The 16,337-nt window shown below is 38.6% G+C and overlaps 1 protein-coding gene across 3 annotated transcripts in view; it reads right to left on the bottom strand.

Moving 5' to 3' along the window:
- Window positions 1-536: 536 nt before the first annotated feature.
- The window catches only part of TTC39B (tetratricopeptide repeat domain 39B), a 140,909-nt gene continuing 125,108 nt past the window's right edge, over window positions 537-16,337 (bottom strand). For 2 of the 3 annotated variants that reach the window (XM_005581685.5, XM_005581692.5), the window contains 4 exons: window positions 14,001-14,109; window positions 9,737-9,854; window positions 6,724-6,840; window positions 537-2,590 (listed from right to left, as the gene is read on the bottom strand). In XM_005581685.5, coding sequence (XP_005581742.2) covers window positions 2,500-2,590; window positions 6,724-6,840; window positions 9,737-9,854; window positions 14,001-14,109 — 435 coding nt within the window. In that variant the 3' untranslated portion in view covers window positions 537-2,499. The remainder of the gene's footprint in view (window positions 2,591-6,723; window positions 6,841-9,736; window positions 9,855-14,000; window positions 14,110-16,337) is intronic. The other variant, XR_012424677.1, reaches the window with a different exon arrangement.

Here is a 16,337-nt window from a genome sequence, read left to right as displayed (position 1 = left end):
CACTTCAGTATTCATTCTTCACAGAACACCCTAATAACTCCAAAATGCAGTATTAGCTGATGCCACAAGAAGTTGGTGTCACTACAATATCTTGAACATAGCAGGAAACACAAATATTTGTAGCATTTTGATATTACAGTACTAAAAGATCCACTGGATATACTCTCCATAAAGAATAGGAAATAAAAATAAAACAAAATATAAATAACAAAAAAGATTTTTATATGGAGATGAATTTCTTTTATATTTTTTAGTAATGCAGAGTTAAAATAAAAATGGCCACTCTAAGCTTAAAATTCTTTCATTTTATACCCAAGAGAATTTTTTTTACTGACTTGCAGCACTGACTTGCAGCTTCTCCCAGTAACAATGTAAGAATATATGCTCAGTATACCCACAGTCACAATGTAGGTGGTATGCTTTCAAAAATAATGTTACCAAAGCTCTTCTAAGAACTTTATAAACTTTTTCCAAAGCTATACACAAATAATTTTTAATGTATTTTCCACTACTAATTATAATGACAGTCAATTGTATTTTCTATTTTGTCTGTACCTAAAGTTGTATTATTAATAACACATTGATATCTACCACCATAGTATCTGAAGGGGTGGTACTCTGACTTGAGTTCTATTAATCATCTTTCATTGGATACACATCCTCAGTGTCAGTCAAGAATTGGTACCTTGAAGAAAACAAGCCACACACTGCTTGATACATGTCCATGTGGCCGGGAAACTACTTGATACAGGTCCATGTGGCAGGGAACCGCAGGAGCAAGTTCATCTAACCTGGGTAGCCTACTGTCAACATCAAACACATGAATACACAGAAAAGTATTTGAATTTCTACGCCTCTTTCATTTTACAACACAGACCACAGTATCAGCCAATACTTTTGTGCCGATACTGTAATCCGGGCATAAAAAACCATAATTATTATAATAACTCATACTTTTGTATAGCCTTTTACAGTTAACAAAAAGCTATCACATGTTTTATCTAATTAAGCCCTCACAAGTACCAAACACTATGCCGCTATCCACACTGCGGCAACTGAACCACGAAAAGCTGAGCTACTTACTCCGTGTCATGGAACTATTAACCCACAGAGATGAACTCCTGACTCCCAATATGTGGCTCCTTCTGTTCAACTGCAGAGGCTTCTGTGACAAGTTACTCCTCAAAATGGAAACAGAAATAAGGCCCAGATTCATCGACTCATGAACTGTCTTTCCTCACTCTGGATGCCACAACACATACGTGTGGGGAGTGGGGGACAATGGTGATGACTGAAAAATAAAACACTCCAAGTGGGAATGGTTCGCATGCAACATTTTAAAGTCATTTGTTGAAAATAAATACCTAAGACATAGACTCCCAGTTACAAAACTGAAAGAGACCTTGAAAAGTCATCTGTTCTTTAATACAGATTTCACAGAAGAAGAAAATATGGTGACACACAGGGCACGGCAGACTCCCCAAAGGTCCCCTCACTAACCGCTAACGGGTAGCAGAACCAGGACCATTCGGGGTGTCCAGTTCTTTTCTGCTCCATGCCCTGATTCTGTTTCCCAACTAAGGGACTAAGCAAGGTCCAGATATCTACAAGGAAACATCACAGTGCTGGAGAGGTTAGAAAACTAGGTCTTACCAACATCTTAAGTGTAAAAATTATTGATATTTTACATATCATTTAAAGCAGCAGGAACTTTACTTCCTAGAAGAAAAATAATCTATGTATGTATTTCAGGCTCTCATTGCTAAGGTTAAGAAAAATTCCTAAAATATGACACTTTCTTCCCATTAGATACACAGGGGTTTTTGAATTTTGTTATTATAATAGACTTAAGTACATTCAAAATCAGTCTCTCCAAAATGTCACCACCTTTAATCAAATGAAGAGTAAAAAACCATTAACTGAATACTGGATCATCCTTTATAGATACGGCTCTCTTCAACCCACGAAGTACATTACATCCCATCCGTGTTCATGTTCTCAGACTGTCTTTTTCAGACGTCTTCTGAAGGTCACTGCTAAGTTATTTTAAATGTAAGTGATATTTATTTATCTTCTGAAATTTAAATACTAGGCAACAAAATATCTCAAAAGTTTAACTACCCACAAATCTAAAATTGGCTCAACTTGTAAGCTATTTGCTAAACAATATCAATTTCCACATTAAAAAAATAAATAATCTAATTAGACTATTGCATCTGCAAGTCTTTCAAAAGACTTCTTCACCCCCCAATTCAAATCTAATATGAAATTCTTTTGGGGGAGGCAAAATATAAGAATTGTCTAGATAATATAGAATGCCATTCCATAGGAAAAAAAATTATGTAGACCAACAGCAAATCTCTCAGATGATAGAAAATATTGACAATAAAATTAGTTTTTTGTCTCTTATTCACAATATCACTTTTCCACTTTAACATAAGGTTGAATCTATAGCAGATTGCCGATGCTAATTGAGGGAAACCATCCTTCAAGTTCTGATCAATCTGAGGAAGGTTTTCTCCAGAGGTGAAGAGCTGCCTGAATTCTGAAGTGTAGTCTGGACTCCAAGGAGTAATCTTTGTAGTTGTTCCTGAAGACAATAACAATAAAATTGCATAGTCAAAATTTATTTATATACCAGGGTACCACCACTGTCCCATTCCTCTCTGTGATCTGCTTATTTACTTTCAAACTCTAATATGCGTAACAGATTCTGGTTCTGTTGGGGGGTTTTGGGGGAACTGCAATAATCTGCATTTCTAGAAGCTTCCTGGTGGTCATCTAAAGGTCATACTTTGAGTAGCAAGGTTCTGCTTAATTACCAAACCATTCATAAACATAGCAAGAAGGTTGTGAGAAGGGCTGAATGAATTTTGTGAACTAGTCCTAAATAATTAGACTTCCTTTTTTAAATTGGAAAATTTTTTTTCCTTTTCTTTCTTTTTTTTTTTTTTTTTGAGACGGAGTATCGCTCTGTCGCCCAGGCTGGAGTGCAGTGGCGCGATCTGGGCTCACTGCAAGCTCCGCCTCCTGGGTTCACACCATTCTCCTGCCCCAGCCTCCCGAGTAGCTGGGACTACAGGTGCCCGCCACCATGCCCAGCTAATTTTTTTTGTATTTTTAGTAGAGACAGGGTTTCACTGTGTTAGGCACGATGGTCTCGATCTCCTGACCTCGTGATCTGCCTGCCTCAGCCTCCCAAAGTGCTGGGATTACAGGCGTGAGCCGCCGCGCCCGGCCTAAATTGGAAAATTTTAAGGTAGATGCATATAAACATGGTTAGCATGATCACATGATCAATCACTCAAGAAACTGAAATGAAACAACTGCAACAAAGGCAGCAGAATTACTTAATGACATCAAAATTACTTATTCCAATTCTCAAATGTAAATATCAATAGTTTGGCCAATAATTACATAATAATTAGGCCAATGTCTTTAAAGGGGGACATAGAAATCCAAAGATTATTTAAAACCTGCCTAAGAGCATTTATGTTGACTTCCTTTTACCAGAATTGTTAAGAATCAGAAAAATGAAATCCTTTTACATACTGCCTTGGCCCATGGATGAGCTATAACTGCTTTCTTCACAGTGGCACTTATTTCTATAGCCCTTCATTTTGAACAGGTGTAAGGGTTACTCACTGGTAATCTTGATGAGGGTTAGTAAATGTATTATTCATAAACTAAAATCAATATCTTACTGGTGTTTACAAAGGATGGAATTGAGTATTTTCCTTAATGTCTGGCCACCAATGTGGGCAACTTTGCAAAGCTCCTAATACATAAAGGGAAAGTACAGACGACAGTCTTGGAATTACTGGCAAGTATCTTTATGTTTGAATCATCAGTATTGTCTTGAGTTAGTGGAGGCTTTTCATTGCTTTTTAGCAGTGAGTTACAGCCGGGCGCAGTGGCTCAAGCCTGTAATCCCAGCACTTTCGGAGGCCGAGACGGGCGGATCACGAGGTCAGGAGATCGAGACCATCCTGGCTAACACGGTGAAACCCCGTCTCTACTAAAAAATACAAAAAAAACTAGCAGGGCGAGGTGGCGGGCGCCTGTAGTCCCAGCTAGTCGGGAGGCTGAGGCAGGAGAATGGCGTGAACCCGGGAGGCGGAGCTTGCAGTGAGCTGAGATCCGGCCACTGCACTCCAGCCTGGGCAACAGAGCAAGACTCCGTCTCAAAAATAAAATAAAATAAAGTAAAATAGCAGTGAGTTACTAGTCTTTTATTTTTATCATTATGAAGTTGCCTTATTGTACATTGTATATTCAAACAATGAATATTTGGAAGAGCAGGATTTATAATCCATAATTTTCCAATAGCTGGATTTGAAGATATCTATATCTAACACCTGAAATATTGGTCATATGCTCAACAAATTAACTTTAAAAGCAACTTGCTCTCCTATCACCTATATATACATATTTTAAGGAAGCCCTTCTTGGCTCTACCATGCCCCTAAAGCTTTTGCCCCATTACGATGTTCTATTCACAGCACACATCCTAACAGAGTTGCCTAAAGTAGCTGACTCCATTTTGTTTGTCACCTCACTTGTCAAAGTCACCAACGATCCTCATGCTGCCAAATTCAGCAGCCACTTCTCTGGTCTTACCTTGTTTGAGCTCTTAGTTGCTGCCCTCATAACTGACCATCCTCTTTTTGAAACACTATTTGGTTGGTTTTCCTAGATGTCTTCCTAACTCTCTTAATCTTCTTAATCTTATCATTTAATGTCTAAGAAGATGGTATATCCCAGACCTCTTTCTCTAGCTATATAACATTCACAAAATGACTTCATCATGTGCTATCACTTTAAATACCACTATCTCTGTGCTGTTGACTGAAATCTCTACATTCAGCCCTGACCTTACCACTGAACTCCATGCTAAGTATGAATGCCAACTTGCTATCTACCTAATATGAGTACCTAATAGCCATCTTAAAGAATCATGGTCTGAACAGAAGCATGTTTTGTTCTCTCCCCAAATATACTCTTCTTTTTTTTTTTTTTTTTTTTTGAGACGGAGTCTGGCTCCGTCGCCCAGGCTGGAGTGCAGTGGCTGGATCTCAGCTCACTGCAAGCTCCGCCTCCCAGGTTTGCGCCATTCTCCTGCCTCAGCCTCCCGAGTAGCTGGGACTACAGGCGCCCGCCACCTCGCCCGGCTATTTTTTTGTATTTTTTAGTAGAAACGGGGTTTCACTGTGTTAGCCAGGATGGTCTCGATCTCCTGACCTCGTGATCCGCCCGTCTCGGCCTCCCAAAGTGCTGGGATTACAGGCTTGAGCCACTGCGCCCGGCCCCAAATATACTCTTCTAAGTATTCCCCAGCACAGCAAAAAGCATCATCACTGACCCAGTGGCTCAACCTCCTCAACGTGATGTTCATTAACTGTGACTTCTGTCAGGAGTGCTCCCTACCTACTTGGTTGACTTCTAATGACTGATCTCAAGACTGACTTTAATTATGCAACTCTCAGCTACAATATCATTTCCTCAAGGAAATATTTCAGAATCAATCTATCCTGAAGTAACACCCAAGCACCATGTATCATATTACAAATCTCAGCAAACATATACCACTGATTTCTTTTTCTTTTTGAGGTGGAGTCTCGCTCTGTCGCCCAGGCTGGAGTGCAATGGCGTGACCTTGACTCACTGCAAGCTCCGCCTCCCAGGTTCACGCCATTCTCCTGCCTCTGCCTCCTGAGTAGCTGGGACAACAGGCGCCCGCCACTACGCCCGGCTAATTTTTTGTATTTTTAGTAGAGACAGGGTTTCACCATGTTAGCCAGGATGGTCTCGATCTCCTGACCTCGTGATCTGCCCACCTCGGCCTCTCAAAGTGCTGGGATTAAAGGCGTGAGCCACCGCACCGGGCCCTGATATTTTTCTTGTCTATTTAATATCTCCCTCTAGCTAACAGAGCAGAAACAATGCCTGCTTGGTTTATAGTTGTCTCTCTAAAGCCTTTACTAGTGTCTGACACATAATAGGTGCTCAGTGAATAATTGCTGAATTTGAGGACAAATCACTGTTTATGACCTAGAGCTAGTCTGGCATTCTTTCTCTACTGCAGGAAGTGTTCAAGGCAAACAGGCCACAGGGTTTTTGCCTTACCTATGTGATCCATGACCACAGGTCTAAGAGCTATTGCCTACCAGAATGATAAAAATACTTTGAAACTGCCATGATAAACAGAAAAAAGAGAAAGTCTGGGTAAGATGTGCAAGCTTCACAAGATCAATGGCTCTTCAAGGAAATAATAGGTATGGCTGAATACACTGAAGGCTGGCAAACAAGGACCCAAGGGCCAAATCGAAACACACCTATTTATTTACATTTTACCTTCTATGACTTCTTTTGATATAATGGAGTAGTTGCAATGGAGACTTTATGCTATAAATCTAAAAATATTTACTCTCCAGCCATTTACACAAAAAGCTGGCCAACTCCTGATACAGAATAAAATAAGTTAGAAATCTTTCAAATAGATGCCCATAATCATATCTGTAAATAGTCACAGGGTGAGGCAGTAAGGGGGTTGGAAACAGCACAATTACAGCAAAAGCCATAAGCATAAATGTTAGCAAAAGTAGCATTATTACTAATTTGACATTATTAATTTTTAAGTATATAATGTTACTGCTGTTGTTATAGCAATATTGATATCTCTGACTCCATAACGATCAAGGAAAAGCTGCCTTCAACACTTACCTTGCAGTTTCTAGGAACTTTATGGCCTTGTCAATTTCCCCCTGGCTTTTATACAAAGATGCCAATTCAAACAAAGTGAACGGCACTAGGTAGTGGTCATACTTCAGTAGCTTTTCACTGAAAGAGCAGAGGAAAAGCAAGTAAATCTTAACAGAACAAGAAATACTTATTTTTCTAAATATATATTATTCCCATTCCTCAGAAAATATGTGCAGCACTAAGTCTATTATCATAGAAAAGCCGCCATTGTATAGTTATAGAATTCATTAAACTATGGCAATAAATAATGTTCTTTTCATATATTAATCTTTTATTCCTTAATGTAAACCCAGCACTGATGGTTGATTGCTGTCTCTTAGGTAAATCAGTGCATACAGATCTTTAAAGATTAACCCTAGATATGGCAAGATCATCTTTCTGAATATGCATGTGTTCAGAAAATGACTCCATTTAGAAATAAGAAAGTTGTATTATTTTTAAACTAAGGTTCAACTCCCTTTGTATTTTAAAGCCTTATAATGCTTTAAAAGGCCAATAAAGAAATGGTCAACACTTCTGTTTTCAACACCATTATGAGAACTCTCTGATTATAAAACATCTAGAAGCACTGGAAAAAAAATATGACTAACACCATTTCAAATGCATAGCTTAGCTCACCAGAACATAAGAAAAAACCCTCAAGTGTCGAAAACAGCTAGAATTGAAAAAGTGAGACTCTTCATATGTGGGATGATGCTGAATAAGCCCTGTGGTCTGCCTCCATATGAGTCAAGGGCTTTGTATCCTAATGTCCATGCAGGAGATGAGGCCTTAGGCCCTCAGAAAGCAGGGAGCTGAAACTGAGACCTCTGTTTAAAGCTGGGATCCTTACAGGACTACTCGTTAAGAGAAAGGCAGGTTAGAACAAACCCACTCACTGGCAAACGAGAAAGACAAAGACAGTTGTCTCCTTGGCCAGCACTTTTGATGAGAAGAAAAAACAATTCTTTAGGAAATTAATAACCAATAGGCATGCCCACATTGAATGTGCAATTCAAATTTATATTGTCTAAATGATCCAAGAAGTAAGCAATGAAATTAACATGAAAGAGGCCCTGGGCAGAAAAAACCTTTAGGGTACCTGACAGAAATAAAATGCAAAATCACTGTAGAGCAACTCTTCCTCAATATAGCCTCATAGTAATCTCAAGATAAAACTCCAATGAAGGCCGGGCGCGGTGGCTCAAGCCTGTAATCCCAGCACTTTGGGAGGCCGAGACGGTCGGATCACGAGGTCAGGAGATCGAGACCATCCTGGCTAACCCGGTGAAACCCCGTCTCTACTAAAAAATACAAAAAACTAGCCAGGCGAGGTGGGGGGCGCCTGTAGTCCCAGCTACTCGGGAGGCTGAGGCAGGAGAATGGCATAAACCCAGGAGGCAGAGCTTGCAGTGAGCCGAAATCTGGCCACTGCACTCCAGCCTGGGCGACAGAACAAGACTCCGTTTCAAAAAAAAAAAAAAAACTCCAATGAAGGTGAGTTCACAATCCAAAATTATAAAGCACATAAGCAAACAATTCATTATGAGATTCACAGACAAAAAAACAGCACAATAGGTCATCCTTTTGATCATCCTTTTAATCCTTATAGAAACACTAATAAAATAGAATTCCATGGATACTTCTTTAACATGTTTACTAATTACAGAATATTACTAAAGAAGGTACATTTGGGAAGTATTTTGTCTTTATTCTTATAGGGGCACCAGTCCTCCTATATTTGCATCAATACTGTCAGGAATAAGGGGATCAGGTGGCCATGGACGGAAAGGCACGTGACACAGAGCACGTGACACAGAGCACATAGACCAGCAGTCTATGGCTGAGGTTGCTCTGGCTTGCAGAATATTTTCAAAAAATTTGAGGCAATATTTTAAAATCAGGTGATTTTACATAAAATCCAGATTCCAGGCTTTTCATGAAAAATGGTAGGGATTATTGCTATTGGGCCCACACTGTGCAGAGCAATAATCAAATAGAGCTGAGGAGTGTGGCTACACCCTTCAGAGAAAACACCCTAACCTACAGAGCCTACCAATCCTATTCCTGCTGCCACTCGGCTGGCCTGATAAAGTCAGGTTACATGTCTGGCCCCTGTAGATACTGCCTTTGTGATACAGAGAAAAGGGCCAGGGATCAGAACCTTGATTCAACTCTATGGTTAGTAATGGAGCAGGACATCATCATCAATGCTACTGGGGTGGAATAAAACCAGAACAAAACTCAATTATATACAGAAGAACTGCCCCTTGCCAAAAGAGAGACAGAGTGCTCATCACATGCCTCTCTTTCCTGCCACATTATTATCACAGTGATGGCAAGTCTGTTTACTCAGCTCTGAATCCCTAGAATCCAGCACAGTCTTTGGTACACAGTGGGTGCTCAAATATCCGTGGAATAAATGAATGGGCAAACAAATGCATGAATTAAATTAGTACCGGAAGCCAGGCATAGTAGCACACACTTGCAGTCCCAGCTACTCAAGAGGCTAAGCTGGGAGTATCTCTTAAGCCCAGGAGTTCCAGGCTGCAGTGAGCCATGATTGTACTACTTGTACTCCAGTCTGGGCAGCAAGGAAAGTCCCCCATCTCTTTTAAAAAAAAGAAAAAAAAAGGAAAAGAAAAGGAAAAAAAAAACTAAAGAAGTATGTAAAAAATAAAAAAATTAATGAGTAGCAGAGGTTCAGTATGATGCTGCCAGAGCTTGGCTAGACACCTGTTAGTTGAGCTATAAATACAGTTTTTGTGAGTCATCTTTAAACACCAAGTAGAAATACATAAAGCCATGTTCCACCTAGACCATAATTTTGTTCATGAGGAACAAAAGCAACAACAAAACACTACTGGATTTTCTTTCTGGTAACACCAAGTAAGAGTTTAGCAGTAAGAGATAAAAGCATTTTGTATCACTTTCTCACAGCAATTCCCCAAAAACCACAATTTGCACTTGGGTTGGTTTTATTGTTTGGTCTTACCTTTCCACAACATGATTGTAACATAGTTCAGCTTGCAAGGGCCGCTGTAAGTTCTTGAGGCAACATCCTTTAAGTAACTTCACTAAGCACTCGTCATCCACAGAGAAGCTGTTAAAATCTTAAAACAAAAAACAAAGGAAACACACAAATAAAAATACTTTTTAAGATCTTAAGAGAAAGAATAGTTTCAGAAGGATCATTTAAAAATAAGGAAAATATTTTTTAGCATTTGTTATGCCTCACTAAATAAAATACAATGAAATTATTTTAAATGAAAAGAGCTGGGCACAGGGGTTCACATCTGTAGTCCCAATGCTTTGGGAGGTCAAGGTGGGAGGCTCACTTGAGCCCAGGAGTTCAGGATCAGCCTGGGCAATACAATGAGACCCCATCTGTACAAAAAAAGTTTTTTTAATTACTGGGCATGGTGGCATGCGCCTGTAGTCCCAGCTACTCAGAGACTGAGGCAGGAAGATCACTTGCGCCCAGCAGTTCGAGGCTGCAGTGAGCTATGATGGCATCACTGCACTGCAGTCTGGGTGAAAGAGCAAGACCCCATCTGATATATACATACATTCCTACAATGCTGAATTTACTATAAAAGAATACCACTTTATTAAGGAGTTCACTCTATCCACTTTAAAATATTCTTCAGGTGGTCATACTCTGAGCTTTGTGACCTTAGATACCACAACCAGAAATCTGAACTCTAAATAAAGTAAGAGTTTTATTAATCCTATCAAAGGTAAAGACATGAGGAACAAGAAGGCTGCCTCCTCCTGTTGTTTGGCTTCTGTGTTGGCTTCAATACAGCAGTGGATAACACTTCCATATGGAGAAGCAGATGGCCATATCCCCACTAAAAATTCAGGAAGTAGAATACCCTCTCCAGATCATTATGTTTACTACTTATCAATTCTCCCAGGTTGTGTTCTTTTTGGGGGAAATTATGCCATAAGATTAAACAAAATGGTTCTGAAGTACATGAAAGACACCTAAAATCTCCACAAACTTCTAACTGCTTGAGGAAAATGTCAAGGATTTTTTCACCACTTTTTCCCTTTTGAAAATGCTCTCTGCATTCTACAGCCCAAGGCAAATGTCTGTTAAACAGAAGGAACCATATTATGTGTGACATCTATCTGACAAAGGTAGCCATTCCACACTTACACTTTTGAAATTTTCTTGCAAGTTACAGGCAAGTACAACATTATTCAAGACAGACTGACAATTTACACATTTCAGGCTGTGACAGTAGAGAGGACGGCAGTAAAGGGAACACACGAGGCCTTGGGAGTCGCTCCTATTGAAATCCTCCTGCTTTCAGCACAAACCTCAGAAATCATTATTAACACATGCTGGCAGTTTAGATGGTAAACCACTTGTCTATGGAGATTAACGATGCTACTTAACCAACCAGAGGGGGTTACTTCTAGGTGCTGAAAACTGAATATTCACCTCTAACTTTCAAGCTCTGATAGGTCATTCACCCAGAAAATACAGGTATCAATAACACATTACCTTTTCTATTATTAATTAGAATCATTTTTCTACCAAAATAAAATTCTATCCATTGCTTTTAATCATGGATGTTAAAATAGACATTCAAGAAGTAATATCTTTTAGGACCTAGAACCAAAACCAAAGGGTCCATATTGGATGCTAGCTTGTAGTATCATTTTTGTGCATTCTACTGAGTTTCCTGTAGCATTGTATCGACAGTTTGTGTTATGACAACATTCTGGTGCTCTGTGAATGATGATTTTGTTGAGGAACAGACATAACATCATGGGAAGTTAAAATACCAGTAAAGCCACCTGTAACTTCTATGATGAACTTGAGTTAGGCATATGGCAGGTGGGTTCAAAAATACCATATTCCTCCAAAAATCTCAGATGGCAAAATCATTATTTCCTCTGACTACAAACCATTATCTAGCAGATGATTATTTTCCCTTGAAGTATAAATGCTTTGTCATGATTTTCAACCTCATGAATGTGTTCATAGATGAACATTTCAACACATAACACACATGTAATATGTTTCCATTTAACATTCAAAGAAAATTACATGATAAAGCTACTAGAGCACAATTTTATCACAAAAGATCTGCTGAACTTTTATGGTAGATAGGCTGAGAAATAGGGAAGTTTGAACCCCAAACTACAAAAAGTATCTATGCTGAAATTTTTAGAAGCTAGCTGAAATGCCCCCAAGAGAAAAATCTGAAAAAAGATTTAGAAAGTAAAAAATCATAAAGTCAGTATCACTTTCCCTTTTACATAACTCTCATAATGTTTGCTATATAATTTCATTAAGCAAATTAGTCAAAGTGGAACTTCTGGTTACATGCTGAATGTAGTTAAGATTTCAGATGAAATACTATTGGAATTAATACCAAATGCCGACTCCAGGGACGTCACCAAATTCTGTTCTGTCTTCAAAGTTCTATCTTTTGGATCAGCAGCCAGCATTTAATAACTATGGCCAGAGCATTGCAGAGTAGAAGATCAGTTGTATCCTCTACCATCTTTTACTTCAGACACACTTGCAAAGCTAGGAGAAGCCAATACACAGCCAGTTTCTAATAATGGGGGTGGGGGATGGGGTGGAAGATGATGTAACCTCGGGTTTACAACTTCTCTCCATTTTCCAACTTCTCTCCATTTTCCAATTATGGACTTTTTCTTCCCTGCTCTGAAGGATAGGAGCTTAATTGCTAAACTGTCCTAACAGTTCAAGGTGGCAAGGAGAGCAGGAGATAATCTTCTTGCATAAAACGACTCCTAGAAGAGGTCATAAGTTTCACATGCAATATCTGGCAAAGGTGATCTTCAGAAAACGAACTAATTATTTCACCCAGAGAGAGACACACAAAGCCAAAACTGTGGGTAAGTATGGCATGTCTGTCTGTCTGTCTCAGCTCCCTCCTGCCCTGCTTAAATATCTCTAAAGCCTATCATCTCAGCATGTCATTAAGAGAAAAAGGAATGGGTGGAGGGGAGTGACTCGGTTTTCTACATTTCCACTGCATTTTACTGGCATAGTCTGATAAAATATATTTCCCCTCGAATTTTGCCCCCAACAAATGGGGGCTTGGGGGCGGTGAAGAGCTTGCTCAAATAGACAGGAGCTGGGCTCCTGGAGTGCCCATCTTTTTCCAGTTAAGAAAAATGAGGTAACTGTTAAAATTTTTCCCCACCATTCCTGAATTTCTATGCCCTTTATCATGTTTATCATCACAGAAGTTCTCATTTTACTTATGTGGTTAGAATATTACAAAAGACCATTTCTCTTGGGATAATACCTAAGTGACTTGGCATTGAAAAGAAATATAACACAGGCTATCACTTATGGCATTGTTTACCCCTCTTAAAAATACAGAATCAGAAAATGTCAGGGCAAGGAAACAACTTTGGATAGCATCTGGCCCAACACTCCTCCCACTTCACAAGAAAACAGAGGTGTTACCCAAAGTCCGATGGCTGCAGAGCTGGACTATAAGCCCAGACTGCCTGATTCTGATTCTCCTTTTACCACATCAGCTGCTTCCAGTAAACTGAAGTGTGGCCTCTAGCACAACCAAATGTAACAGGTAAAATAAATTGTGATAATATTTCACCTTCAAAACTATTCCCTGTGTCTGCAGAAACACACTAACGGTTAGACAGCAATAAGGAGGAATAGAAAGAGTCGCAGCAAACTCAACCCAGAGAGAAGTGCATGTTTCCTTGTGCTGCTCTAAAATTCCAATGCTGGGCTTCCTCCCTTCATCTTTTTTGTCACAGTTTTAAGATATAGTTCACATACCATACAATTCACCTATTAAGAGTATACCACTCGACGGTTTTTAGCAGATTTACAAGAGTTGTACAGCCATCACCACAGTCGACTGTAGAACACTGTCACCTCCCTCCCCAAAAAGCTATCATAACCCCTTCCATCCTCCATCCTTCCATCCTCCATCCCTAGGCAACCACTCATCTGCGGTCTGTCTTTATAGATTTGTCTATTCTGACTGTCGTGTAAAGGGAATCATATAATGTGTGGTCTTTTACAGCTGGCCTTTTTCCCTTAGCAAGATGTTTCCAAGGTTCATGCAGTTGCAGTGTATGTCATTCCTCACCCAGACCCCTGCAACTCAAGCTCTTTGTCCTTGTGATGTATACAAATTAATGTAGGCAGATGTGCACAGGGAAAACACAGGACAGGGGTCTGTCTGAGCAGAGACAAAGGCTCCTCGGTGCTTACTGTGTATACTTACTTTGACTTTGTAAAGCTGCCTCAGCTTTTTCAACAGTTACCAACAGATTTTCAGAAAGGTCTTTTCTTTTGCTCACTATTGAAAAACCATTCCAGACATACATCATTTCCTAATGAGGAAAAATGAAAACCATTTGCAGTTATATGAGGTTATTCAATGTCCTTTATGATCCCCAAACAATGTTCATGTGTTTTGCCTTGGTTTCTAGGAACCTCAAGACAATATTTACAGATAATTTTCCTTTGTTTTTGCCTTTTATACTGTGAAGTAATTCAGTATATATGTTTTTACCAAAAATTTAATTTACTCATTCATATAACAAATATTTATTAAATATCTATAAGCATTTAATTCTTTTGGAAGGTAATAGAATACAGATACAGAAATAAATATTTTAAACCGATACCATGAATAATTCTGTTTAATGTAAACTTTTGTTGTTACTTTTAAGTAAAGAAAAATATTTTTAAGTGTCTGCCAGTTGTTTACATAAAATGTTTCCAAGAATATCACTGGATATAAACATTGGAATATTTTACTGGGCTTAGGATCTTTTATACCATTAGAAACATGGTCCAGTAATGTAATCCAATATGCAGAAAACGTATTCATTTAAAAGCCATATGGCTGAATGACAGCTCCTAAAATGTAAACTAATGATTTCTCATTACATATTATATTTAATGGGCTACCAGATGAGAATTTTTTTGGATCAAAAGCAAATGTGCTTTTGCTTGAAAATATTTTTCTAATGTTCCTGATAGTGCAGTTAATATTTTTAAGGGTATGAAGTAAGCAGGGTAATTAGTATCTTCTTGGAAATAAATTTTAAGATATGATAAAAACACTGCTTGAAAAGCCTCTTAGCAGGAAGTAGTGGAAATGAGAACAACACATTCAAGTAGAAGGGCGGCAAAGGTATCTTTACCTTATGGCACCCAAAACTAAGATCATGACACTCTACCTTCATTCAGTTTTACATGTAACAACTTCTTGTTGCTAATAAAGTAAGAGGTCAATTCAATAACAGAGTATTTTTTAAATTGATGATGATCTTTTAAAAATTCCTTTTATGGATGAAATCTTTTTATCGGAAGGAGGCAAGCTCATATCTGAGACTTTATGAAAAACAGGCTTTTGGTAAAATTCCTAGGTACAAAAAAAATAAAAATAAAAATCCCAGTACTAACATTTCAAGCCAATTTCCTATACATTCTACATCCATAGACCCGGAGAAAGAAGTGCAGTGAGTTAATCTTCCCTATGGTTCTTAACAGTCAAAGCAGGATACAATTACATACACACTGGTATCTAAGTACTAAGGCAAAGAATGACGACAGTCTAGAAAATTTTCAGTAGAGTTCTATGAGACAGAAAAACCTTCCCAGTGCAAATCACCTAATAAAAATGAATCAGGCATGGAGCTAAGGCTCTAACTGGTTAAGCAGCAGAAGGCTCTCATGTGAGCTGGGAGAGGGAGATGTTTGGTTATTTGTGGGATTTACGCAGTGTTCTGGTTTTTATTTGTGCTCAGACATGATTACGGAGTGGTCATATTTTTGTCTTGCTCCATCACAATCACAGAATGTCCCTGTGTGATGCTGAAGTTCTCTGAGTTTGTGTTAGGTAGGAAACACCTGGACCTAGGTGCTAGGCGCCGGGTAACTCCTGTCTGACCCGTCAGGGCGAGGCTGCATTGTTCTTTCTCATAGGATGTATAAAGGGCTCCCATAAGTCACTAAGAAAACAATCAACAACCCAATGAAAAATTAGGGAAGAATATGAACAACAATTCACAAAAGAAAAAATAAAAATGAAGAAACACATGAAAAGATGCTCCACCACATCCACAAGGAAATGCAAATTAAAATGGCAAAATACTGTCAGTACTTATTTAAATTGGTAGAGCTTTTTTTGAGGGAAATTTAACACTATCTACCAAAACATTAAATGTATATATTCCCTTGAGCCAGGAATTCCATTTTAAAAAAATCCTTCACAGATAATTATATGCACACATACAAAAAGGATATTCATTGTAGTGTATAATTACAAAAACTGGAAAAATCTAAATAACTGTCAAAGAGGAATAATGAAATAAACTTTGAATTAAAAAAAAACAAAAAACAAAAAACTCAGGAAACCCCACAGTGGAGGACCACAGACATCGGCTTACAATGAACAGCTTTCCTGTGCTGATGATCTATACAAACACTAAAGCACCAGAAGAGTCATAGTAACTTGATATATTCAGTATTTTTTGAAGAAGACTTCATTAAGAAAATTTAAGTTGAAATTGTGTTTTTCACAGAAGCCTTGCCTAAATGGCATAAAGTT

This window comes from Macaca fascicularis, chromosome 15, assembly GCF_037993035.2.
Source record: "Macaca fascicularis isolate 582-1 chromosome 15, T2T-MFA8v1.1".
Taxonomy (NCBI): domain Eukaryota; kingdom Metazoa; phylum Chordata; class Mammalia; order Primates; family Cercopithecidae; genus Macaca; species Macaca fascicularis.
This window is presented reverse-complemented; position numbering and strand designations above follow the sequence as displayed.